Below are 27,900 nucleotides of genomic sequence, written 5' to 3' on the forward strand. Positions count from 1 at the left end.
AACAATAACAGGTATTTGAAGTGCGTGGGCGTTGAGCGTGGCTTATACTGAGAGTGGGAGAGGGAGAGAGAGGGGGAGCCAAGTATTACTCATGGCGAAGGAAATTGTTAAATGCAATGATTAATTATGCAAACTTTTAATCGAATTGTCTGCGTGTGGGAGACAAAGATAGAGGGAAAGACAAAGAGGGAGAGAGAGAGAAAAAAGCGTATACAAAGCAACGGGAAAAGTAACGCTAAATGCTTAATTAATTAAAAACAAAACAAAAAAGCGCACACAGTTGCACAGTCACTGAAGCGTGGCGGGCAGCTCAAACTGCGCGACGTTAATGAGCATTTAAAGACAACAAACAAACACACGCACAGAGAGTGGGCAGTGAAAAGAGAGAGTGAGAGCGAGAGCGAGAGCGAAAGAAGAAGGCTAAACTGAAGCCTTGCATTCACAGTGAAAACACGGGTGAAGACAAAAGAAGGTACGATGAAGAAGGTGTGAAGAAGGGGGTACAAAGAAAGGGGAAAGAGAGTGAGTGAAGCCAGCGAGAACAGCGAGAATTTATAAGCTTTACTCTTAAATGGTTTCTATTGATTTTATGGTTAACTTGAGTTAAATCTGATTTCGATTTGACAAAGTGTAAACTGTACACTATATCTCTATATTACAGGGTAGCAAACAGTCGTTAGTACTCGCTTTTCGTTTTTGGTCACTTGATGCAGATATTTGCACTGCTTTTGGCTGCGAGGTATTTTTTAGTCGCATCTGTTTGCTCTCGTCCAGCTCAGCTGTGTTTTAAGGGTTGTCGTTGCTGCAGCTGATGTTGATCTTTGTTGTTGCTGTTTGCTGTTCTCTGCTTTGCTTCTTCTTCTTTATCTTCTTGCCAATTGTTGTTGTCTTTGCTCTTCTCATTCATTGTGGTCGTATGTTACTTTTCAGCTAGGTTTTGTCTTTCGCTTTGCGGCATTTTTTTTTTGTTTTTTGTTTTTCATTATTGTTGTTGCTTCAACTACGCAAATTAGTTAAACAATTTTTTTTGTGCTATTGCTGTTGCTGTTGCTGTTTGTTTATGCGACGCGACGACGCGACGACGCGACGGTGACGGCGACGACGACGACGACGTCAACGGGTTGCCAACGTTCGCTGCTGGAGAGACGTGAATGTGCACACACATACACACAAACACACACACACACACATCGCATTTTGTTTTACACTTTGCGAGTTATTTTATTTGAATACCCATTAACTAAAAGTTGATGGGGATTCACGACTTTTTCACCTGCTTAAAGTTGCATCAACAGTCGAGATTTGCAATTATTATTAGCAACAGTTGCATTCAAATACCTTTTGATTATTTCTATATAAAGCAATATTTAGTTTTTCGTTTTTTGTCTGAGAATGTGTCGTATTAATAGCATTTATATTGAATGTTTGCATTTAGTATATTTAAAGAGGTACGATAAAATGCGTGGTTGCCACTTTTCACTTTAGTTTAAAATGGTAATTTAACCATTTAAAGAGATACTAAAAAATGCGTTTTTGTCAAATTCCACTGTTTCAAAGTCGTCATTTAAGCCAAGACGCATTCAAAATTTGCATAAAAATTAGAATAATGTTTTATGGCAAGAAAACAATAACTTCATTATAATCATAAATCGATATTATTCCATTTTCACATTAAATTTCTTACCATTTTGCTAAGATCAATTGGTTGAGGAGCCCAATTCTTATATTAGTATTAAAGACCCATTTCAAATTTTGGCAAAATCATTATTAAATATATTATTGCAAAACGACTAGACAAAAAGCATTCATTCTCTTGATAATATATGTTACAATAATAATATTCAACAAAAGAGTCTGCACTAGAATGTCTAGAAAGTGTTTAGAAAAGCGTGCTAAAATGCGATGAGTACAAAATTGAACCAAAAAAAGAATTGCAATCTAGTTTTCAATCTAAATTTTTTTCACTGTGTACAAAAGTGGCAGAATAATATTTATAGACTTTCTTGTTGTACAGTATGTACATATCATATCATAAAGTATGTACAAAGTTTTATTTTCTGCTTTGTAAAGCGATTATCAAGAAATATTTACAAAGTTTGTTTCTGATAAGGGGTATTTCATAGTCAGTCACACTTGGGTACTCGCTTCTCTACTTGTTTCAATTGTTGATGTCGTTGTTGCTTTTTGGTCTCGCAACGACAGCGGCCGCTAACTTGGCTCACACACACACACAGACACACACACTACCCACTCGACTCGCACACACACACACACACACACTCACCTGTACACACACACATACTCTTTCGCACTCGTGCTCAGTTTACACTCAGTCTCAGTTGTCGCTGTCGCTGAGCACTTGAATGGCAAAGCAGGGTGAGAGGGGGGGGGGGGGGAACGTTGTAGAATGGGAGAGAGAGAGCGAGCGGGTGGCGCCGTAAAAGGGGAGAAGGTAGGGAGAGGGATGGTGTCTACACACACACACACACACACACACACACACACACACACACACACACACACACACACACACAGAGACAGCAAGACAGCGGTTTATCGCTCATTTGTTATGATTTTTCAGCTGGCATTTTTAGTTGTTTTTCTACGCGTTCTGCGATCGGCCGCAATTTTCAGTCGCGGCCCAAAACGTGCGTGTGTCACGGTGACTGTATGTGTGTGTGTGCGTTGCAGGCGATAAGCTTAAATGTTTTCTACAAACTTTGTGCAATACATGAAAATACTTAAAAAATTATTAAATTCATTTATTTACACTTTTTTGTTGTTGTGCGTGTGTGCGTGTGATTTGCATTATTTAAACCGACTTTGAAGTGCGTTCTTGCCACGCCTCATAAGACTGCAAAGCAGCCGCCCAAATACAGTTTTACAGTCATTGCATTGTATAAGCTAGCTACGGTTTGAGAGCCAACTGTTTTATTTTTTATGTGCAATTTGTTTTCGTTTCTTTTTCTGTTTTTTTTTTTTTTTTGTCGGGGAAGTGAATACAGTTTTGGTAGAAATTAAGGCGTGTCCACATTTGCGCTGAAAGCACGTCGCAAAATAAATCACAACTGCAACAAATTTACATTGTGGGCGCTGTGGGCGTGGCCCACTGTTGTCAGCTAACAACAACCAAAGTTATTGTTTATGAAAAACTTATGCAACAGCAACATCAACAGCAGCAGCATAGAACACAAACTTTTGTTTCTGCAGCAACAATTGCTGAAGAGTAGCAACAGCAACATCAACAGCAACAACAGCAGCAGCAAAATTATGCACAACAGCAATCAAAGCAAAAAAAAAAGTCGAAAGGAATTTCGTGGCTGACTCACAATTCGCAATTCGCATTCAATAAACACAACAACACACAAAACAACTGCGGAGAAATAATGCAAAATAAATAAACAATATGATAAAAAAAGAATAAGAAATATGAAAAATATAAAGCGAAGTAAATAAAGAATATCATAAAAAAAAAGAATACAAAATATAATAGTAAAAAAAAAGTAATGCGAATTAAATAAAAAATATCATAAAAAAAAGAATACAAAATATAATAGTAAAAAAAAAGTAATGCGAATTAAATAAACAATATCATAAAAAAAAACAATAAGGAATATGACAAATAAAATCAATTGACAAAAGTAAACTACTAAAAATGTTAATGAAAAATATAAAAAAAAAACATTGCCTTCCACGAAAAAAGAATTCTACAGTTAATAACAATCTTAACTTAGCTTTTTTAGAATAATTTTTGAGGAAAACATAACTTCCTTTGCTTTGTTATACTATAATAAATTATTATCGATAAACGATAATTGCAGTTTGATCATTGCAAATATTTCAATTTTTACATTCCGTGATTAGAGATTTCTGAAGTTAGCAACGTTCTTAACAGATTTTTAGAATAGTTTTTGAGAAAAACTAATACGAAGTAAATAAAAAATGTAATAAAATAAAAGAATGAGATATATAATACAAAATAATTATAAATCAGAGAAAATAAATAATATGATAAAAATAAATAAGAAATATAAAAACAATAAAGCGACGTAAATAAACATATAGTAAAGAAAAAAAAAGAAATATAAAAAAAAAACAAAAACACTTTACAAAAATAAACAACGAAAAATGTAAACGTTAACGAAAAGTATAAAAAAAGACTCAGTTTGCAATGCAACACACGTAAATAACAATTATGTAAAATGAAATGCATAAAAAAGAAGCACAAAAAAAAAAACGAAAACAAAGTAAAAAGCTGCGAGTGTTTTGTCGAGTGGAAATGCGGCTGCTGCTGCTGCTCAGATTGCTGTTGCTGTTGATGTTGCTGTTGAAGAAAAGAACAATTGCAGCTTTCGCTTTCGAATTGAACTGCATTGTTGTTGTTGTTGTTGTTGGCACTCGCAACTGCAATTACAATAGCAACAACAACAACAACAACAGCAACAGTTGCTGCATTTAAATGCGCATTAAGTTGCATTTCATTTTGAGCCACAAAACCCGAAAAAAAAGTTTGTTCATATTCAAATTTATGCGTTGCAGCTGTCAATGGTTGAAGAAGAAGAAGACGACTTGTATTTGGGGCGGCTATTTGCATAGTTTGGAAAGTTTCGAAGGGGTTTGTTGTGGGGCGTGGCAAAGTGAGGTCAATGCGAAGAAACATAATCGAAAAATCAACTTGAAATATTTTTCAAGCAGTCGCAACAATGTGAAGTGAACAGTGTAGTAAAAAGAGTCGTAAAACAAAAAGTGAAAAATATCGATAGCGATAACGATAAAGATAACGAGAGCAACGATTACGATAACGATAACATGGTGCTATCGACGCTGCACATAACATTGGAGACCACAAATGTTGCAGCTGATGCCGCAGCCACAGAAGCAACAACAACGCCCAGCCGGTTGCCAGTGCTCTGCAACAACAACAGCAACATGAGCAACATCAACAACATGAGCAACAGCAACAACAACAGCAAAGTGCAGCAATTGCTGCTCGAGAAGGAGAATGATAAACTGAGCGCCAATTTGAACAACAACAACAGCAATAGCTACAACAAATATTGTGATATGAACGGCAATGGAGCAGCAGCAACCATCGAGCAATTGCAACAACAGCAACAACAACTCCAACAACGTGCAGCATCTTCAACGACAGCAACGCCACAGAGAAATGGCTCTTCGCTGCGTCGTGGCACACAAATTCAAAGTCAAAGTTCCTCGATGCGTTTGCGACAACAACAGGCAAGTGTTGCAGCAACAACAACAACAAGAATAACAACAGCAGCAACCACAACGTGTTGCTCCCGTTGACAACCTTCAGGCTTTGGCTATCGCAAACTGGCTTTTATCTACTTACCTATTCGTTGACTACCAGTATGCTAACCAGTTAACAACAAAGTAGGCTAACTGGCTGTCGCTGCTTACAGTAACAACAACAGCAACAACAACCTTAGAAGTAGCAACAGCAGCAGAAACAACAACTGGCGGGCATAATAAATGTGCCAGCGATAGAGAAAAAGTTGTTGATTAACAAACACACACACACACACTTGTTATCGATAGACGATATTCTACGGTCTGTGTTGTTATCGTCGTTATCGCAAACATTTGCATTTTTACATTCCACGACAAAGTTACAGTTTTTTAGAATACTTTTTGAGAAAAATTTAATCTTTTTTTGTGGATTTCAGATTATTATTACTTTTTATTATAAAATATGGTTATCGATAAACAATAAGTGCAGTTTTATCGTTGCAAGATTTTAGTAACTTTCTTTACAGTTTCTTAGAATACTTTTGAGCTTAATTTGTTCTTATAATATTACAAAAGATATTGTTATCGATAAATGATAACTGCAGTATTAGCGTTGCAACATTTTGATTGATAGATTTTCACTTTTAAGGTTTAGTGTTGTTATTTTGGGGAATTATCAATTTTATTTTCTAACAATAAAGCAACTATTTTCATTACCTATTTTATAAATAAAATCTTTGTATAGCTTTCCTTCTAAAAATTAAGAGTATTTTTTCGAGAAATATTATTATTTTTTTTGTAGTATATATTATAATATAAAATAGAATATTACTCAAATGGAAATAAGGCAGATCTATAAAAGAATGTATAATTTTAATGAAATTAACTATTTACAAGTTAACTATTTACATATAAAAGATATTTAGGGGAGTCAACTTATTCAGTTCCTTGTCTTTCCGAATAGTTATCATATTTTATAATACGTGCCATTTAAATGAGTTAAAAGTGTATTTAAATATCTAAAGCAAATTTGCTTTTGTTACTGGAAAATGTAAAGTTTAAATTTCATTAGTTTTAATTAGTTGTTTGCAATTAAATGAATTCTTCAACTCTATTTTTTTTATGGCGACTTCATTTGCGATTCGTTTGCAAAGTTTTTGGTGCTTTATAAATGAGTTTTGCAAATGTCGCCAACTTTGTTGTAAACTTTGCTATGCCTCACTGAGCGATACTACAGTACGCAATAACAACAATAAGGCAAAGTTAATAAAATTGTATTTTTTTTGTCGTTGTTGTTGTTATTTTTGCTTTTTCAATATTTATTTTACGATGTGCGACGAACAAGAAGGCGCTGTTGATGATGTCATGGTTTATACCTGCGAACAACAACTAATGTTAATTTCAGTAAATGTTATTGGTGTTGCTTAAATTGTTGTTGTTGTTGCTGTGGTGATTGATGTGCTCGGCGAGTCGAGTGGGCTTTACGCTTGATCTATAGCGGGGGATCAAAAGAGTGACATTGACAGGGTAGTTGTGAGAGAAAGAGCGACAGAGAGAGATAGAGAGAGGGGAGTTGTAACGGAGCAGCACTGACAGCCAGTGTTGGTTAATGCCATGAGATCGATCTGGAGGCTTGAGGCAGCTCGTATTCTATTCGACGCTGTTTGAGGGGGAGAGATTCTTATTATCTCTTATATGTATATATTTTTTATTATAATAATTATGTTATTCATTCAATATTTAATACTTAGTACTGATTAGTTATTTAGTATTTATTATTTTATTATTATTTATAATTTATTATTAAATATTTATTATATATATGTTATCATTTATAATTTATTATTTTTTATGGATCATTTAGTAGTTATTATTTATTTTCTATAATTTATGACTCATGATACTTCTACCTGGGATCGTATTCTATTCGACGCTGTTTGACCGAGAGTAATTTTTAATTTCTTTAGATGTACATATATTATTATACATATTTATAATTGATTACTTATTAATGATTATTTATATTTTATTACGTATTAACAATATTTTTTTTGTTATTTATTCCATATTTTTTAGTATTCCTTATTTATAATTTATTATGATTATGACTTTAACTTAAAGCTCTGCTCGACATTCGACGCTTTTTGAGCGAGAGCGAGCTTTTATTTTTTTATTTTTGGAAATGAATATTAATATTACGATTACTACAATATTTCTACCTCTTAAAGAATGCCACTTCAATGCCATCGCATGGCTATTTCACAGTCTCTTCCCCCCTTCTGTTCGGTGCCCCTCCACTTGTCTCATCTTTTGTTTTGTATTTATTACGAGTATTGTTTTGTTCTCTTAACTTCGACTTTTATTTGGTTCACATTGCATTTACGTTTTTTCTTCTTCTACACAAGTTTGCAGTCGCGTCTGAAGAGCGGCACAGAGGGGAAAACTTCTGTCCCCTCCCCCCTTGGGTCTGTCTGCATAATTTCTGCTGATGTTGCTGTTGCTGCTTCTTCTTCTTCGTCGTCTTCTGCTCTTATGCAAGTTTAGCAATTTTTTTGTTTCTTTTGTGGAATTTTCAGCGCCTTCGTTTTGCCTTGTTCTTTGTTGTTGTTATTCAATTAAGTTCTTTTTTGTCGCTTGTTGTTGTTGTTATCTGCTGCTTCTTCCGCATCCCAAAAAATACCAACAACAACAACAACAAAAGTGATGGCAACAAACAAAACAAAGTGTGAGAAATTTGAGGCAGGGCGAAAAGGTCTCATCAGCACTCTAGCTTTACCTCCCTCTCTCTCTCTCTCTCTCTTACTCGTTCTCACTCTCGGTCAAGTGGCCAAAAGCGGAACCGAAAATTGGCAACTTTGACACGCCGCAAGTTGAGCGCAGAACAAGAAGAAAAAAAAAATACCGCAAAATAATAAAACAACTGGCGCTTAATCCATTCACCAAAGTTGCTTTATACATAACATACATATATCAACTTGATACCGGGCACTTAATTATGCCATACCACTAATAAATGACCTGGCATTCTTTTAGCTCTGACAGTGAAGACTCACTAAGACGAACTCAGAATATAGACCATAAATAATCGATTTCACTATTATTTAGCATTCTATTTTAGTAGTCTAATTTAATTAGAAGAAACTCAATTTGAATATTTTGTTTTTTTTTTTTTTCAAATAAGTTGAAAGTAAAATGACAGTTTTATTTACTATTTTTTTTTTTTATGTTGATAATTATTGGGAACCAACAGAAATAAAATGTGTTTATATATGTGAACTTTGAAATAGCAGTGCTTACGACCTACGTGTTAAAAATTAAAAAATACTGTTATTAACGAAATTTTACATAAAGATAGTAACTAGTTAAATTCATCAAATCTTAGTTGATGAGATTATAAACAACGCAACAGATTATACAAGATCAATTTGAACTATTGTACAAACTTCATAAAAAGTGTACGCTAGAAAGATCAAAAGTTTATTTTCTTCATAGAATAATATACATAAGTGACATATTTATTATCATTTCATTTACATATTGTGTGTGTATTTTTATGTGTCATTTCTCTTGCAAATCGAACAACAACAATTGATCAGAACAAAATAATGCCTATCGATTGCTTTTGCTGAGGCTGACAGCTTTGCAAAACAGTTTGACGAGCGCTTTGCGCGTTGCTTACAAGTGCGTTGACAGTTTGACAAGCGCTGGCCGACGACTGTTTGCCACCCACTGACCTAATCCAAGCACAGCTCAAAGCACATGTGCGGCTTCACAGTTGCTTCCACCTCACCTCGCCTCGCCTCGCTTGCTGCAGCTCGCTGTGGAATGTTCATTAGCACGTCACTTGATGCGTTTTGTTCATTGTTGCTGCTGCTTCAGGGATTTGTTGCATGCCACAGAAGCGACACAGCGGCACTACGCCTAATCCTTTTACTCTCTTTCTATCGCTCTCCCCCCTCTCTCTCTCTCACTCACTCTCTGTTTCGGACTCACTCTAACTGTTTCGCTCTTTGTTCTGGGTTTGTTTTTTGCATTCGTGCCGCAGCTGCAACAGCTAGTGGCAGCTTGAACTGCGGGGTATTGGTCGTTGGGTGCAGTTGTAGGGTCATCCACTTGCCACTGACGCGCGGTCTGCGTGCCACAGAAAGCCGCTAATTAAATTAGCACAATTGCCGCGAATGCGGATTAAGTGCGACCAACAATATTAACAGCGATAACAACGAGACTCGCATGTTCCATTCACTCTTGCTCACCTTGCTCGCTTCCCTTCCGCAACTATTTATTTATGATTATTATGCTGAACTAATTCTTCATGTCACGTATTTGCGTATTTGCAGGAGCAACTGCGTCGTCGACGCGAGGAGGAGGAACGCATCGCTCAGCAAAATGAGTTTCTGCGCAACAGTTTGCGTGGCTCGCGCAAGCTCAAGGCTTTGCAGGACACTGCCACGGCCACGCCCACTGCGGGCAAAGCATTGGCCCAGCAACAAACGAACAGCGCAACAGCCGCAACAATCGCCATTGGAGTTGAGAACGAGGCATATCTGCCCGACGAAGACCTGACGCCAGCGGAGCACATCGATGGTAAGTAGCAAAGACTTGGATGATTGAAGAGACGTTGTAGATCACGCAGTCAATAGTAGAACAATACACTATTATCCAAAAGGGATCTGAAATAGATTTGATAGTCTAAATGACCTCAGGGGAACTTTCGAGAATCGCAGACTTCTTTGCAACCTAATCGAAACTTCCGAGAGCTGCAAACTTACGATAGGATACGATAGATTTCCAGATCTTGTATGCTCAAGGTAGTTCAGTTGAATTGTTCTGAGATCTCAGTGTTGACCAAGTTTGGTAATAAAAGCTGTCTAGACGTCCTAGCTTTTGTACTTTAACTGAGAAGAAATATCAGGGATTTTAGACTAAAGCGTTTAAGAGTTGAGGAAAATTGCTCATCCTAAGACAGAGATCGCAGTAGCCGAGTGAGACTGTTTTAGGAAATAGATTATTCGCTGAGGTCTTTTCGTCGCAGTCTGTTCTAGAAAAATTCCTCTTAACGGATGAGACGGCTTCTGGAAATAGGTTATTTCCTGAGGTATTTTCTTCACAGTCCTGTTCCAAGTGTATCCCTAGCATGCTCTTCACGAGTTAGGAACATTACTATAGCATTATTGATATGCCAAGACCCCAGTGATACATTTGAGCTAACCTCTCCTTTTCCTCTCCCTTTACCTTGCAGGCTACGGCGAGCTCATTGCGGCGCTGACCCGACTGCAGGGCCAGCTGGCCAAGAGCGGACTAAGCACGCTGGCGGGTCGCGTCTCTGCGGCGCACAGCGTCCTGGCCAGCGCCAGTGTGGCGCACGTTCTGGCCGCCCGTAGTGCGGTGCTGCAGCGACGCAGACCGCGCATCGCAGGACCGTTGCATGTGAGCGCGTTGGGTTTGCAAAAGGAGATTGTGGAGCTGCTGACGCAATCGAATACGGCGGCCGCCATTGAACTGGGCAATCTGCTGACCAGCCATGAGATGGAGGGTCTGCTGTTGGCCCACGATCGCATTGCCAGTCACACGGATGCATCGCCATCGCCCATATCATCGTCCCATGCGGGCGTGACGCCAACGCCGTCGCAAACACCGACAACGATGGCGGGTCTAAGCGGTCACAGCAGTCCGGTGGCGGGCACAAAGTCCTCGGCGAACAGCGGCCGCAGCATGGTTGCGGTCTTGCCGCCCGTGGTGCCGCCACAGTCGGTGGCACAGCGCGGTGCCATGCCCCTGCCAGTGGCAGCTGTGGCTGTGGCACGCGGTGAGTCGCCACCGGGCATGAGCGGTTGCTTTGGCACGCTGAACGATCAGAACGACAACATACGCATCATACAGATTGAGAAGTCCACCGAACCCTTGGGCGCCACGGTGCGCAACGAGGGCGAGGCTGTGGTCATCGGTCGCATTGTGCGCGGCGGTGCCGCCGAGAAGTCTGGTCTGTTGCACGAGGGCGACGAGATCCTCGAGGTCAACGGCCAGGAGTTGCGCGGCAAAACGGTGAACGAAGTGTGTGCACTGCTCGGAGCCATGCAGGGCACTCTCACGTTTCTCATTGTGCCAGCGGGCAGCGGTCCACCGCCCGGCGGCGGCCTAGGCGGTGGTTTAGGCGGCCTCGGCGGTGGTCTGGGCGGCCTAGGGGGCATGCATCATGTGGGCGGCGGTGGCATGGCGCATCGGGATACGGCCGTGCTGCATGTGCGAGCGCATTTCGATTACGATCCGGAGGATGATCTGTATATACCGTGTCGGGAGCTGGGAATCAGTTTCCAGAAGGGCGATGTGCTGCATGTGATTTCCCGCGAGGATCCCAACTGGTGGCAGGCGTATCGCGAGGGCGAAGAGGACCAAACGCTGGCCGGCCTCATACCTAGTCAGTCATTTCAGCATCAGCGCGAGACCATGAAGCTGGCCATTGCCGAGGAGGCGGGCCTGGCGCGTTCGCGCGGCAAAGACGGCACTGCCAGCAAGGGGGCCACGTTGCTCTGTGCGCGCAAGGGGCGCAAGAAGAAGAAGAAGGCCAGCTCCGAGGCGGGGTAAGTGCAATCAGACGTTATACCATTACCTCATTCCCCCAATACTTACGTGTGTCTCTTTTACTTTCGCTAGCTATCCTCTGTATGCGACGACCGCACCGGATGAAACAGATCCCGAGGAGATTCTCACGTACGAGGAGGTGGCGCTCTACTATCCACGTGCCACACACAAACGTCCAATCGTACTCATCGGCCCGCCCAACATCGGACGTCACGAGCTGCGCCAACGTCTCATGGCCGACTCCGAACGCTTCTCGGCGGCAGTGCCACGTAAGTGCAATAATATCCCTGAGCTGCATCGATTGAACTGATTTTATTCGTTGCTCCTCGCTCGCAGTCTTCTATCTGCTGCAGGAGAAGCTGAAGGCGGCTCAGGCCAAGGGTAATAGGCAAAGGGTCGCAAATTGAATTCCCGGCGCATTGCTAGTGCAATTACCCATAGTTGAGCTTTGGCTTCTTACCGCCTTCTTCCCGCTTCTCCTGTTATTTCGTTCCCAAGACTAATCGCTAATGTTTCTTCCGATCTCTCTGCAGACACGTCGCGAGCAAGGCGCGAGGGTGAAGTGCCCGGTGTGGATTATCATTTCATCACGCGGCAGGCGTTCGAAGCGGACATCTTGGCGCGTCGCTTTGTCGAGCACGGCGAATACGAGAAAGCCTACTACGGTATGTAGCCCCTCTCTTTATTAACTGTCATTTCTCTTGACTAACTCCCCAAAATGTTACAGGCACATCACTGGAGGCCATACGCACGGTTGTTGCCAGTGGCAAGATCTGTGTACTGAATCTGCATCCGCAAAGCTTAAAACTGCTGCGCGCCTCCGACCTCAAGCCCTACGTGGTGCTTGTGGCGCCGCCCAGCCTCGATAAGCTGCGGCAGAAGAAGGTGCGCAATGGCGAGCCTTTCAAGGTATGTTTATCTAGCTAGTTAGGGATTGGTTTAGTTGTTCGGTATTTTCACCGGAAGATGTTAGGAATGAAATTGGTAATATGTGACTAATGAAAACTCTCCCACTTCTCTCTCCACTTCTGCACATCAGGAAGAGGAGCTGAAGGACATCATTGCGACGGCACGCGACATGGAGGCGCGTTGGGGACATCTGTTTGACATGATCATCATCAATAACGACACGGAGCGGGCGTATCATCAGCTGCTCGCCGAAATCAATTCGCTGGAACGCGAGCCGCAATGGGTGCCCGCCCAATGGGTGCACAACAATCGCGACGAGTCATAATGGGGTGCTGCGTGCACTCCCAGGTCACAGCAAACCAAACCACACCACAGCACAGCCAGAGACGAATTACAGCCACAACTACAATTACAAGTGCAACTCCCCGTTTAGGAAATCTTTCTCACTTCGGTTCGGTCATCCATTGTAAATACGACGTGTCCACGACTCAGCCATGATGTGGATGTGGATGTGGATGTGGAACTGGAATTCGAACGGGAACCGAAACTGAAACTGGAACGGAAGTGGAAAATGGAAGTGGGCAATGGGAATCCCTTATTTTTCGCTATATGTGTATACTCGGACTTTGGCCCTAATCACTTATTTACTAACTTTTACTTACTGAATTATATATGTGTACTTAAAAGCCCCCTCCATAACACCAATTCCACCTACCCTCCCCTCCCCTGACCCATTTTACTAATCGTATTAGTTAAATGTATGTTTTGTATATTTGTTTGTTGCAAATGCATTTGAAACATGAACAAACATTTGCTACGACACACGTTCGTTTTTATTTCATTTAATTCTTTTTTTTTGTACTTGTATTGTAATATATTTTTTAAACACAATGTTCACAAAAATTGTTATTCAATTTTAAAACTGAAATGCTTTTTTTTTTTGTAATTAATATAATTTTAATTAATGATGATATTTGTTAAGCACTTCCTTAATTTCAAAAAGCGAATTGAAATTGTAAAATCAAAACCGAATATGAAGAGAAACACTTTAATTTGTTAAAGGAAAACAAAACAAAACAAACAAAAAACAAGAGAGAAACGAAGGTAATATCGAAATTGAAATCGATATTGTAATTGTAATCGAAATCGAATCGAGATCGAAAAATGCAACTCGTAAACAAAATGTTAACAGAACAAAAACAATCCGTTTGATAGAAAGAGAGCGAGTGACCGTTGACGAGTCCATAAACAACGTGTGAGCGAGAGAGAGATAGAGGGAGAAAGTAAAGGATAAGAGAGAAGAATAGAAGATGGACAGGATTGAAAGCGAATGTTGCAATTACGTAATCTATTTACTTTATATAAATATATACATAAACTATACATCTAAATAAATATACACATAAATTATATGCAGTAATACATAATTAATTTTTAACAACAACAACAAACAAACAGAAGAAGAAGACAAATATTAACAAGAAAACTAAATAAGAAGAGATAACAACAAAATCAGTACGTCATTGCCAAATAAAACAAAGAAGTAAGAAATACGAGTATAAAACGAAAGCTAAACTCAAACCCAAAACAAAACAAGTTAAACTAATAAGTAACATGATGAATGAAATGATAAATGAGATAATAATAATAATAATACATTTTTCGCCAGCAAAAGCAAAATAGCATGAATAATATAACAAAAGACAAAGCGTAGCCAAGTTTAAAAAGCATTGTATAAACAAAAAAGAAACGAAAATAATACTAACAATAATAATAATAATATAAACAATGAAAGAATCTAGGCGTTAGTTTAAGCGACTTGGAAGCAAAACAAAAAACATATATGAAACAAAAGTAATTCCAAAAAATAAGTGTTGTTGTAATTAATTATTTAAAATGCGATTAGTGAATGAAAAAAACAAAAAAGGAAAAACTCGTGCAGAAAAACTAAAATTCGAATACGAAGAAATAGTTGCAAATTTTAGGCATGAACATTGAGTATATATATATTTGCATAAATATATATGTATGTATTAAATATATACAACAAAATTTGTTGAGAGACAGCAACAATTTTATTAAGTAATTGCTACAAAACGGCGTCAAGTAATTTAGCAAACTATGTTACACAATGTTGAACACTTGAAAGATTCTAAATACAAGCAAACAAAAAACAAAACAACAAAAAAACAATATATAAAAAACAAAAAAACATATATATTTAAAGGTAATATTTTTTTTTTTTTTTTGTAGTCAACAAGGTATATAAAATGTGTGTGCAGTAAATTTGTTTAAGTTTTTATTTATACATATTAAAAACAAAACAAAAATCAAGTAAATATGAAAAATTAATAAATAAAACTACAAAATCTAGTATATTGTATGTATGTGTATGGTGTAACAAATTGAATAACAAATAATTACTAATAATGCCTGCAGAAAACCCAAGCAACTAAAGAAATTACAAATGAATGGCAAATTCAATGCAAAATAGGCACGGTTTACAAACAAAAATGTACGATATAAACAAAACAAAATACCCACATAAATGCGGCAAACAAATAAACCAATACTGAAAATATATTGCAACACATTCGTTTATAAATTACTGAGGGGTTTTTTTTAAATTTCAGTTACCCGCTTCTGGCAGTGCTGCCAGTCAGTGGCAGTTAAGCCACTTAACAGCATTGCGCAAAATGTTAAACATACCGCTCTGTAAATTAACAGCCATACTTAACTGGCGCAGCGAATACTTTTCAGTATAAAAATACCAGAAAAAGAATATCGATGTTACAAAAAACTGCAATAGCATCGATGCACCGATGAGGCCTTCGATGTTTGGCCATCTCTACCTCTCATTCTACTGCGATTAGGCGAAGAGAGCAGACGCGATTTTTTTGTGCGGAACAATTTCGTATCGTGCGGCAACATTTAAGTTGTGTTACCGTTGTGGCTATTTTTTTTTACTGTTGTTGTGGTGGTGCTTGTGATTCCAATTGCATTTATTAGTTAGCGTGTACGCGACTGGCAGCAAATGATGTGTTAATCTTATCACAAGCAAGCATGAGTCGGAGCACAATTTATTGCCAAGTGTCGTAGCCATTGAGACCGCAGTGTGGCCTTAGCATTGCAACCGCGAAGCGAAGCAAATAACAACAAAACACAGTACCAAAGTAGTGAGCCAACAAATAATAATTAATAAATAAATAAATACAAGGAATACATAATTCACAATAATGCCAGCAAAGACAGTAACACGACAACAGAGCCAAACACCCGCTCAGCAGCTGCAACAGCAGCAGCAGCGGGACGTTGAAAATGGCCTTTACCCCACAATACCGCCAGAGCAGCGTTCGCCAACGTCGCGTCCAATGCGACCAATGCGCCAAGACACCGTGGACATGGAGGAGATACCGTTGAACCAGACAAATTCCATGCAGGAGCCCGAGGATCGTCGCAAGATGCGCGAAATATTCGATAATGTGAGTAAAGCAAGCGCAGCAATTGCATTTACAGTAGTTGAGCTCTTTCCCTCTTGCTCTCTTTGTCGTTTGTATGAATTTCCGAATGAATTTCCTTGTTGTTGCCTAGGAACGTTGTGCTGTGCTTTGCCCTTGGTGAAAGTTGGTCGAGTCATGACGCTTATTGTGAGTCATTTACCATTGCCGTTTCTCGACCTTTTGCCCCCACCGCTCTCAATCTCACACTCCCCCAGTACAACGAACATACATACGCATTGCATTGCATATTGTCACGCTCTATTTTTAATGCATACGATGCGACTGCGCGCCTTCGGTCTGTGCGTGCGCGTGTGTGAATGAGTGAGACGATGAGAGAGAGAGAGGCGCCAAGTGGAGTGCAGCTGAGCTTATCTTACGCATTGGCAAATTTGCACGTCTTCATGTCTTCCGTCTTTTCACACTTGCATATGTCTTTCAATGTTAACAGTGTTTGTGTTTGCAGACAGACTTAACAGTGGTGGGCAGAAGACAAACTCTGTTATCGTTTGCAGAAGAAAAAACCGGTTATAAGTACAGACACACTCATATACATATGTATGTTAATAAAGCATATGTGTGTGGGGAACTTTCTGACTTGGTTTGTTGTTGTTCGCGGTTGTCAGTTCTTTGACATGACTTAGTCACTTGCCGCCACTGTTGCCATTTTAAATGTACATGTTATGTTCGTATGCCAGGCGCTATCAAGAGTCGCTCCCTGTCATTCATGTTGGTCACATCGCATCACGAAACTTGACTCCCCCTTCCCCCTTTCCTGCTAGTCTGCTCCCTTTCATTGCTTCTTTGTTTGTTTTACTCATTTTGCTTGCGTTGTCTTTCTAATTCACAACATTCCTTCATTCTAGTCTATCGCTCTCCCACTCGTACTAATACAACTAGCTGCCTTTCAGCCGGCTCGCTGTTGTTCGTTCATTGGCCCCTCTCTCTCTTTGTTTTTCTTTTTCTCTTGCTGCCTGGCAACTGACAACAGAATCAGAATCAGAAATCGCCGTGCGGCGAATTTAACATACAAATTGCATTTCATCATTTTGTTCAACCAGTTTCTGTTTCTGTTTCTCATTCTGATTCTGATTCTTCTGCGTGTTGGAGCCATGGATTCATTTACATGTTTGCCTCAATGTTTGTATGTGAGTGCGGTTTCCGTCTTGCTGCGGTTACGACTGCGGCTGCGGTTAATTTTACATGCATATATAAATAATTAAACATATCTGGAATATCTGGTATTATTAATTCACATCGACGTGCTTTCTCCCTCATGCTACCTGTTGTTTCCGCCCCTTCTTGCCTATCGATGTTTCGCTCTAATTTTCAAGAATTCACTGTGTAATCTTATCTACGTTCTTTTGCTCGAACATAACGCCAAAAACTTTTAACGGCCTTAACAATTCAGCACACACACACACACACATACACATACATATGATTACACAGCTATGCAGCTGTAAAGCATTTGCAGTTTAATTCCGATGCTGATTCAGATGTCGGGGTTTTGTTTGCTTTTGTGTTTGTTTTTGTAACCTGCAATTAATAAAATCGTGTGAGTAACTCAAGCTCTTCCTTATTAATATCGCCCCGCTTCCACTGCACTCGCCTTTCAAACGCTCAACATGAAAACAGCTTATCGCATTTGTGTATTTTGTTCTTACTTTTTTTTTACTCACGTTTATACCCTGCACTCAAGGTCTGCGAAAGCGGGTGTTATCAATGCGTGGCAATGCTTGAAACCTTGTTGTGTTGTTTTCTGTTAGTGTTGAAATAGTTTTTTTTTTGAAGATTATTATTTGTTTGGGGAATATTTATAAGTCTTATGTGGATGAGGATTTAAAAAATTAAAGAAATATTCTAAAATGTAATAAATGAATTCAAATAAATCATTATATAATAAATTTAAGCTTATTTTCTCTTGAATCGTAAAAAAATGTATTCTTGAACTATTTAACAAATATTTTATTGCTGAAAGTTGTAATATTAAATCTAGTATTATAATATACTAAATTTAGTATTATATAATACAGAAAAGAGAGTGTTGGCTGCTTGGGTCATCGACTCATCTTAATTCTTATTGTGCAATATTTTGGTGACCTACATCTGATGAATAATTTCGTAAAACATTTAATAACTACATAAATAATATCATTGAATGAAAGTAACTTTGTCCAGTATACCAAATGCAACTTAAAGTATTTTGTGGTCGAGCATAATCGACAACTTATTGTTTCAGCATTGTTTTCAAATATCTAAGACACATCTACAACTGTTCAGTACAAGTGCTTAGCTTCTCTCTCTCTCTTTCTCTTTTCCTTCCACTATCTCGATCTCTCTCCTTCTCTCACCTCACATGGGAATACCTGTTGTTTATGGCCACTTACTCACAAACACATAACTTTGTTCGCATTGTGCAAACAATTGAAGAAAACTTAACATTGCTTTGCTAGCTGAATTTTGCTCTTAGCCTTTTATTGTTAGCCATTAGTCATATTGGAACTCTATATAAATACTTTATATTCTGTAATCAGCTCAATGATCTGACGAGTTCGCTTTTTTTTTTTTTGCGAACGCTTCAACATTAAATATTATCATTTCATCGACAAAAGAATTGCATATAAGGAAACAACTTTATTAGATCGTAAAACTGAACTGTGAAATGGCGTGCTCGACTAACAGATGCTCTGTAGTTTCTAGGAATTTTCAATTCTTCAAATATTTTAGTTATAGAAAGTTGAGAAATCCCCTATATCAAAATTACGCATAAACAGTTGAGGTAAAGCATGTGTTTATTTTATAAATTCAAGGAAATATATTCGTATAAGTATAATATTTATATATCCAAAGAAATTCAATGGTCTACCTTATTATTATTAATATTAATGCATTGATTACAAATAATGACAGCATTGCTGAATTCTTAATAGATTTGATGGGAGTGCCATCAGCTGAAATTTTGCAATAATAATGATATACGAGCTCTTTTTTGCTATTGTTTATACAGATGGTTTTTAGTCGAAGAACTAAATTAGGGCGAACAAAGTTTGCTCAGTTCATATCACCGACCACAAAAAAAAAAAATCAAACAAACAACTAATAAAATTCCACAAAAAATTATTTCAAATCAAGAATAGAAAGCAAACGAAAATAATTATTTTCATTAGCAAGAACGACTAATAAAATGTCAGAATAGAAAGCAAACAAGATCAACATTATGGAAATTTATTGAAATCTCAAAATGAAAAGCAAACTTCTATTGAATTAACTGTTATCTGGCATATCTAATAGCTGTGACTCTAATCACTAGACTAAATATCTAGTCTGAGATTGTAAGATCTACTTTTTTTAGACTTTGCTTCTATTAATAGAATTTTCTGCTTATAATAAGATAATAAGATAACAAATTTGAGAAGTAAATATGAGAGCTTCATTCATATTCGCAATATTGTTTGTTAAATTGTTATCAAGCAACTTTAAGCCGCAATTCCAACTAGTTGCTGGTTGTTGTGTCACTCTATCTATAAGGTTATTTCAACTTATTACAACTGATCGATTGTCAGAGCTGTTTGAGGTTTTTTTTCGTGTCCTCGTTTTGAGTTATTTGAGTTTGGTTTTGGTCACTTAATAAGACAGCCTTGTGGACTTCCCCTTATAAGGTGGGCAAGTGACAGCAGTAGATACTTGACTTGCCCGCATTTGGTACCCAACGTTGCACAACCAACATGCAACATGTGGCAACACCTCCCAACAAATGGCATTTCGTAATAATTAATGCTTGGCTCTCGTTTTATTCGACATTTTGAACAACTGTTGCGCGTTTCTCTCTGTGTTTTATTTGCTTGGAAATATTGGAGAGCTTTGACTGTAAATTTTGGGAGAATGCAACATTGTTTGGCGGCTAACAAAAAAAAGCATCTAATGTTGCACAGCTGCAGCCAAATCAATTTGGCTGGGGTCATTCAAATCCTTGAAGTCCTCCTCGTGACTTTCATCGCTGCTGGGAAAATCGTAGAATATATCCGCTGGCTGCTGAAGCTGCAGGCTGACCAGCAATTGTTGTTGCAACTGCAACAGCTGCTGGCGATCGCTGCAGACGCAGCGCAGATTGTGCTGCTGTGCTTGCAGTAGCCACGAGAATTCCTCGCCATGTGGCAACAGCACATCTTGCCAGTTGTCAAAAGGATCAGACGCTGCTCCTCTTAACTTTACCTCTGCGCGACGTTCGCGTTCCCGTGTCAACTGTTGTTGCTGTAGCTGTTGCTGTTGCTGTTCTCGCTCCTCGACAACAACCAGGCGACGATTGGGTCGAGTGCCTTGGGTCAGCGGACTGGGTATGAGGTAGGCACCGAATCCCAATCCCACCAGCGCCATGCAGATGGCAATCACTGTGCCAATGCCCGATGATTCCTCCTCCATATCGTTCTCCTCATCGTCCAGCCAATCGTATTTGCACTGCGTCTCCTCCGGCTGGCCCATCATCCAAAGCAGCAACTGCTTGCTCATCTGCCACACACCTGTCATCCTTGTTCACCTGGAATAGGTTTACAACATAACTTTGATTAGTCACTTTCTTGTTATAAGTCGCTTTTATTGTTCTCGATGTCTGCTTACCTGATTTGTTTGTTGCCTTTGCCTTTGCTAGCCAAACGAAGCACCTGAACTGTAACTGTAACACAAAATGACATCGACTCCTCCCAGTCAGCAACGATGACAAAAGCGTCGCCTGCTTTTCAAATACTAAATTATTACAAAATATAAAGTTGAAAGAAAGTTCAGTATATGTCATCAACAACGTGAACAAGGAATGAAGAAAGATAAACATTGCATTTACAAATTTGTTTCATTTAAATTCGATATTTGTTTTAAGTAATTGTGATCAATTCAAATATAAAATGAAATCTTCAAATTGCCCAAGCTAAATAAGAGAAACACATTTATTGTATATGATATAGTAGTCTGATCTGTTTTATACAAAAAATCAATAATGCAAGACGCATCATCTTCAAAAAGTTGCAACACCGAAAGAGAACTTTGGAATAGAAAGAGATGAAGTCGAAGCAGTAAAATAGGAAAATAATTATGTAAACACATGATTTAGTAAATATCGTAATATACAATAATTGAATTAATGTATACCCTGTAATATAAATGTAAAGAACATTGCATACTCACACAGCATTTCTCTTTTATCGCTTCTCGATTGCAGCACGACTCAGACAGAGACGGACTGATTAGTGTCCACGAGCTGAAGAGTCTCATATCGGATGGCTACTGTCGCGACATTCCGCCGCACATCGCGGAGCAGATATTGCGACGCAGCGACGTGGACAATAATGGGCATCTGGACTTTGAGGAGTTCTATGTGATGTCGCTGCGCCACAAATGGATGATACGCAACCTCTTGACGCGCTACTGTCGCTACATTGTGCCCCCACCGAAGCCCCTCGAGGGCGATGAGCCCGACGGTGCGTACGAGAAACAAATGTCCATCTGCCCGCCCCCTCTAACTATGGTCATCTTTTCGATTGTGGAGATTATCATGTTTCTCGTGGATGTCATTTACTTTCAGTACGTAAATCTTTTATCTGCATGAGTTCAATTCGTTAATCTCTCAATTTATTTGTTTACAGAGATGATCCGAATCATAATCAACGCTTGGGCGAAAGCACCAATGGTCCAGCAGCGACCCTTTGCATTTACAATCCCTACAAGCGTTACGAGTCATGGCGTTTCCTCAGCTACATGTTTGTTCACGTCGGCATCATGCATCTGATGATGAACCTGATCATTCAGATCTTTCTGGGCATCGCCCTCGAGCTGGTGCATCATTGGTGGCGTGTGGCTCTCGTCTATTTGGCTGGTGTGTTGGCCGGTTCCATGGGCACCTCGCTGACCAGTCCGCGCATCTTTCTCGCCGGCGCCTCTGGCGGTGTCTACGCTTTGATCACTGCCCACATTGCCACCATCATCATGGTAAGAGATTGAGAGTGTTCTATTTATAGTACCTTCGTTCTTAACTCTCGCTTTTCCTATTTTGTAGAACTACAAGGAAATGGAGTATGCGATTGTGCAGCTGCTGGCTTTCCTCATTTTCTGCTTCACCGATCTGGGCACATCGGTGTATCGCCATCTTACCGATCAGCACGATCAGATCGGTTATGTGGCGCATTTGTCGGGCGCCGTTGCTGGCCTCCTTGTGGGCATCGGAGTGCTGCGCAATTTGGAGGTGCGTCGCTGGGAGCGCATACTCTGGTGGGTAGCGGTCATCTTCTACTTTGCCCTCATGACCACCGGCATCATCATCCACATCTTTGTGCCCGACTATTTCCCCAAGCCTGAGTACAACTGAAGCGGACCAAACCAACCACCAACATAATCTACTTTAAGATCCCTCTCCATTAGCCTCAGGTTTTTCCTCTGCCTTTCCCTGCCCCTGCGTTTTCTACGTGTCCAAAGTGCACTTGATCTAGGCCATCATTAATTAGGTACTGCGAGTACGTGTAGAGTAGTTTTTGATAGTTGTAACAAAAACAAAACAAGCAATCGATTGTAGACACATTCCTGTGCTATATTTTTATATAATCGTAATTTATTATATACGTAAATATCTTTTATCCGGACTTGTGACTTGTGCAGCCGGCAAGCAGCATGTTGATGTTACAACTTGTATATATAGAAGATTTGACAAGTGTCCTTTATGCACACTAATCTGTATTATTCATCCTTTCTACTTATTTATTTTTGTACACACACTTTGTATGCATATTTATGATATATTTATATCTATATACTATATATACATAATACGAAAGGCAGCAAACTTAGCCAGCAACACAAACACGCACACAAATTACGAAAGACGTTGTGAATATATTTTTTATAGTAATTATTTGAAAATAGGATTGTCGGATACAACAATGTTCACTTCGATACAGTGAAACGTAAAGCGTAAATTTCAAACAAAAACAGCTTAATGTGTAATTAGATGTAAGCTAAATAAAATATATACATTTTGATGTACTTATATAAATGTTATGTAGAGTTTTTTCGATAAAGCTTTTTATTTTAAATACTGAAAAGTCTGTCCTTTCGAAACCCTCTTAAAAATGTTAAATTGCCATTTTTTAATTTTAAACTGGCGCGCGCAGTTCATTGCAATAATATTTAATTTCATGTAGCATACTTTGAGGGTGCGTCAATTCAAATTTCAGTTGCAAGATAGACCAAAAGATGACGCTACTTCAAAATTAAATTCCAGCATTGTGCAAAAGATGGCGTCTCCGAATAAGGAAGTGTTTGCTTCCGAAAGATGACGCTAATACAAAATTTAGTTTCAGCATCAAGAAATAGATGGCGTCACTAAATAAGCAAGTGGTTGCTTGTTGCTTGCCAAAAGATGACGCTACTACAAAATTTAATTCCAGCATCAAGACATAGATGGCGTCACTAAATAAGCAAGTGGTTGTTTATTTCTTGCCGAAAGATGACGCTAATACAAAATTTAGTTCCAGCATCAAGAAATAGATGGCGTCACTAAATAAGCAAGTGGTTGCTTGTTGCTTGCCGAAAGATGACGCTAATACAAAATTTAGTTCCAGCATCAAGAAATAGATGGCGTCACTAAAAAAGCAAGTGGCTGCTTGTTGCTTGCCAAAAGATGACGCTACTCCAAAATTTAATTCCAGCACCAGGGAATAGATGGCGTTACAAAATAAGCAAGTGTTTGCTTGCTGCTGATTTCTGTTCGCCTGGTATTTCATCTTCTGAGATGGCAATTTTAAGTCGTTCACGGATGCTTCAAGCGACCACCAACAACAATCTGAATTCACGTTGAGCACGTCGATGTTCGCTGTGTGAACACATTTTAGACATTTCTGTCGGCATGAAGTGGCCAACAACATCGACGTAGTAATCAATTTAAAATTGGCGCGCGAAAGCCACTGCAACAAAATTACATTTTTGTAGCATACTTTAAGGGTGCGACCAGGGTCCTTTTTCGAAAACTTGTTATATTTCGGCTATTTCCTGCCGGATTTTCAAAGGACATATAATGCAAGGATCTCGGGGACCTACTCTACCGATTGGCATCCAACACTTGTAATTTTTCAGTTCCGTTGGATAAATGAAATATTTGAAAATCGTTAGTTTCAGGATATCTGGAGAACCACAAGGACGACCGTGATCAAATTTAACAGGATAATAGTCCTTACGAATAGGCTTCGATTGACATAGGACTCGCAAGGATCAAAAAGGATATGCCCAAGATATTCGCTGTCTTATTGTATTTCGGGTCCTGTAAGGACTTTCGTCCTTATAAGTACATAAATCAATTTGTATTCAGAAGAGCAATCCTTATGCCAAAGGACATCCTGATCGTCCTTTAAATAACTGAGATTTTTGAAATTCTTATACATTAATGTTCAAATTTGAAATTGGCGCGCGTAGTTCATTGCAGAAATATTTCATTTATTGTAGCATATCTTAAGGGTGTGATAATTCAATTTGGAATTGTAATTCCAGCAACAGCTAATAGATGGCGCTACTTAACAAGCTACTGTTTGCTTGCTGCTGATTTATGTTCGCCTGGTATTTTACTCGCTGAGTTGGCAATTTTGAGCCGTTCACGGCAGATTCAAGTAGCCACAACATTGTGACTATCACTTTCAAATTTCAAATTGGCGCGCAAAAGCTATTGCAAAAATATTAAATTTTTGTAACATACTTTAAGGGTGCGACCAGGGTCCTTTTTCGAAAACTTGCTATATTTCGGCTATTTCCTGCCGGATTTTCAAAGGACATATAATGCAAGGATCTCGGGGACCTACTCTACCGATTGGCATCCAACACTTGTAATTTTTCAGTTCCGTTGGATAAATTAAATATTTGAAAATCGTTAGTTTCGGGATATCTCAAGAACCACAAGGACGACCGTGATCAAAATTGGCAGGATTATAGTCCTTACGAATAGGCTTCGATTGACATAGGACTCGAAAGGATCAAAAAGGATATTTCCGAGATATTCGCTGTTTTATTGTATTTCGGGTCGTGTAAGGACTTTCGTCCTTGTAAGTACATAAATCATTTTGTATTCAGAAGAGAAATCCTTATGACAAAGGACATCCCGATCGTCCTTCAAATAACCGAGATACAGTAGATTTTCGAAATTTAAGTTATTCATTTTAAATTTAGCGCGCATTTGCAAACATATTTCATATATTGTAGCATACTTTGAGGGTGCTGTAATCTAAATTTCAATTACAAGATTTGTCGAAAGATGCCAATAGATGATGTTACTAAATAAGCTAGTGTTTGCTTTCTGTTGATCTCTGTTCGCCTGGTATTTCACTTGCTGAGTTGGCAATTTTGACATTTCACGACAGATTCAAGTGGCCAACAACAATCTACATCCGCGTGGAGCACTTAAACGCCGCGAGATTTCACTTGCTGCTTGGAAAGAGATGGTGCCAATATTAAATTTAATTGCTGCACATAAGTGGGGAGGAGCTTGGATTTATGGTAAGGTATGTAACGTGTAATGCACAAAGCTTTGACAAAAAATAAAAAAATAACTATGAAAACTTACAAGCCGAATTCAAATCTTACTATTCAATTGACCGTTTTCAAATTTTAAATTTTATTTTAAAGCAAAAATCATGAATTACATGGGATGAGTAAAGTATTTAAACTTTTCGGTTGTGTGATAGGCAACGAATATTATGGATTGAAAAGTCTTAGGGAATTTAATAAGTTAATTATTTTGTGTACCAAAATGTTGTTTTAAAAGTACTATAGTACTACAAAACGGTTTTAAGAATGAACGGATTTTGGACACATATATGGTAATCGATTATTTTATTTTTCGCCTTACTTGATGATGGTATGAAGTAGTTAAGGAAATCATTCAATTAAAGACCTTCGGGCATTCAACAGCTTATCCATCTCAGCCACGCCCACTGATATATGCTATACTAATGTGAATCGGATTCCGGCAAACACGTAATGTAATTGAAAATATCACATTAAATAATTGCGCACACTCTGGATGGGTTCAAGTGGGTGTGAAACCCGCATCACTCTGGTGGGCGTGGCCAGGCAATATTGATTTTTCAGCTTCCAACTTTTGGGCAGCTGCAGCTTTAGCTTCAGCCTAAACTCCAGCTTATGGTCACCGGGGCACGTGTGTGTTGTTGGTTGGTTGACTCGTGGCTGCTGTTTGTTGACTCTACAATCTTATCTTTAGTGCCACACGTGCCACACACACACACACAAATACATTGCGTGCTGCATGCGAATGATAACAAAATTAGCTACCAAAAGTGGTGCTAATTTGATTTTGATGCTGATGATGTGTCGACTTGACTTCTGACTCCCTTCTACTTCTTTTTTCTTCACTTTTTTTTTGTTGGTTGTTGTGTGTGGCAACTTTGATTTGATTGCCTCAAATCCGCTTACGAGCCACACCTCGCTGCTGTCCATTTGAGGGTTGTTGCCACCGCTGGCGCGCGACATGATGTCTGTGAGCTGGATTAGGCACAAGTTCTCATCGTTCTCGTACCCCAAATGAGCTGGCCAAGTCACTTGTGAAGACTGGTGTCTGGTCTAATCCCAAACTGATGACCGCGTTCACTTCAAATTGATTTTCCTGCGCCTGCTCATCATCTGCCTATGAATATCAAATGAGTTCAAATTATAATCGGATAAATATTGCATCAACATTGGCAGAGAAAGTTTCCACGCTTTTTGCCAATGTCTCAGTTTTTTTGACACTTTCTCATGGGTTCTTTTTCTCTAAACTGCTTAATATTGAATATAACTTTCCTTTATCAGATTTTAAAATAGAACAAATTATCGTAATTAATAAGGTTCAATATGTTTCTTGCTTGCGGCTCTTTGAATTCCTCAATTTTTCCCCACCTTAAAATGAATAAACGTTTGTTGAAATAAATGAAATATAATAAACAATTTGGACTATTTTTCTATTTTCAACATATTGTTTAAGTAAAATAAATATTCCTAATCTGTAATTCAAAAGTATTAAATACAAAAAATTCATTTACAGAAAAGAGAGTGTTGGCTGCTTCGACTCCAAAAATAACATTACTATATAAACGCAATTTCGAAGCAAAATTTAACAGCTTAATATAATTTATTTAATTAATTTAGTACAATTAAGTTTTTACAATTTATGTATATATTTTTGAATTACGAAATATCTAAATAAACAATATAAAACATATTAAATAAATTATATTTAGCTGGAGCTATTCATGGTGGTGCGTATTTCGTTATTTTCAACATGCGATATAAGAAACAAATAGCAAAATCTGAGATTGTATATAATCAGCTACTGTACTTCATAACTTGGAATATATTTGTATTTTGAGTAAGTGTAACATAAATATTAGAAGCTTACACTTCAGTAAACAACTTTTCACAAAAAAAAAAAACAAAAAATGGACTATCGAAGGGAAATAATAAACTAATGAATTTTACGTTTTTGCATTATTAATACATATTTTGTAAGTTCCTTAACATCTTATTAGCAATATTAAAAATGTTTCTTTAATTTATAAACTTTGCAACTATTGCAATTATTTATATGGGTAATTCTCTAATAATAATAATAAAGTTATAAAAACATTACTTTTTTAATAAAGAC

The 27,900-nt window shown here is 38.5% G+C and overlaps 3 protein-coding genes across 11 annotated transcripts in view; 2 read left to right on the plus strand and 1 right to left on the minus strand.

The window, feature by feature from the left end:
* Positions 1–13,921, plus strand: part of LOC117570434 (MAGUK p55 subfamily member 7) — an 89,252-nt gene extending 75,331 nt beyond the window's left edge. For 8 of the 9 annotated variants that reach the window (XM_052006712.1, XM_034252102.2, XM_034252110.2 and 5 more), the window contains 6 exons: positions 9,588–9,834; positions 10,490–11,828; positions 11,902–12,098; positions 12,363–12,494; positions 12,557–12,738; positions 12,869–13,921. In XM_052006712.1, the coding sequence (XP_051862672.1) occupies positions 9,588–9,834; positions 10,490–11,828; positions 11,902–12,098; positions 12,363–12,494; positions 12,557–12,738; positions 12,869–13,063 (2,292 nt within the window). In that variant the 3' untranslated portion in view covers positions 13,064–13,921. Of the gene's footprint in view, positions 1–2,619; positions 2,669–4,692; positions 5,239–9,587; positions 9,835–10,489; positions 11,829–11,901; positions 12,099–12,362; positions 12,495–12,556; positions 12,739–12,868 lie in introns of those variants that run through there. The other variant, XM_034252143.2, reaches the window with a different exon arrangement.
* A 1,669-nt stretch (positions 13,922–15,590) lies between these two features.
* LOC117574480 (protein rhomboid) lies at positions 15,591–23,177 on the plus strand. The gene is made up of 4 exons (XM_034258321.2): positions 15,591–16,220; positions 21,448–21,809; positions 21,872–22,214; positions 22,282–23,177. Exons 1-4 carry the CDS (start codon positions 15,975–15,977, stop codon positions 22,588–22,590), a joined length of 1,260 nt encoding a protein of 419 aa, XP_034114212.1. The 5' UTR covers positions 15,591–15,974; the 3' UTR covers positions 22,591–23,177.
* LOC117574491 (uncharacterized) lies at positions 20,000–20,962 on the minus strand. The gene is made up of 2 exons (XM_052007410.1): positions 20,853–20,962; positions 20,000–20,772 (listed from the first exon to the last, which is right to left on the minus strand). The coding sequence occupies exon 2, from the start codon at positions 20,760–20,762 to the stop codon at positions 20,157–20,159; it is 606 nt and encodes a 201-aa protein (XP_051863370.1). The 5' UTR covers positions 20,763–20,772; positions 20,853–20,962; the 3' UTR covers positions 20,000–20,156.
* Positions 23,178–27,900: the final 4,723 nt, after the last annotated feature.

The sequence above is a fragment of the Drosophila albomicans genome, chromosome X (assembly GCF_009650485.2).
Source record: "Drosophila albomicans strain 15112-1751.03 chromosome X, ASM965048v2, whole genome shotgun sequence".
Lineage (NCBI taxonomy): Eukaryota > Metazoa > Arthropoda > Insecta > Diptera > Drosophilidae > Drosophila > Drosophila albomicans.

Excerpts from the sequence above, each read along its gene's own strand:
- LOC117574480 (XM_034258321.2), top strand. The coding sequence starts at position 15,975 with ATGCCAGCAAAGACAGTAACACGACAACAGAGCCAAACACCCGCTCAG. Across the intron at positions 16,221-21,447 it reads TGCGCGAAATATTCGATAAT|CACGACTCAGACAGAGACGG; the intron begins GTGAGTAAAGCA and ends TCTCGATTGCAG. Across the intron at positions 21,810-21,871 it reads GTGGATGTCATTTACTTTCA|AGATGATCCGAATCATAATC; the intron begins GTACGTAAATCT and ends ATTTGTTTACAG.
- LOC117574491 (XM_052007410.1), bottom strand. The coding sequence starts at position 20,762 with ATGACAGGTGTGTGGCAGATGAGCAAGCAGTTGCTGCTTTGGATGATG.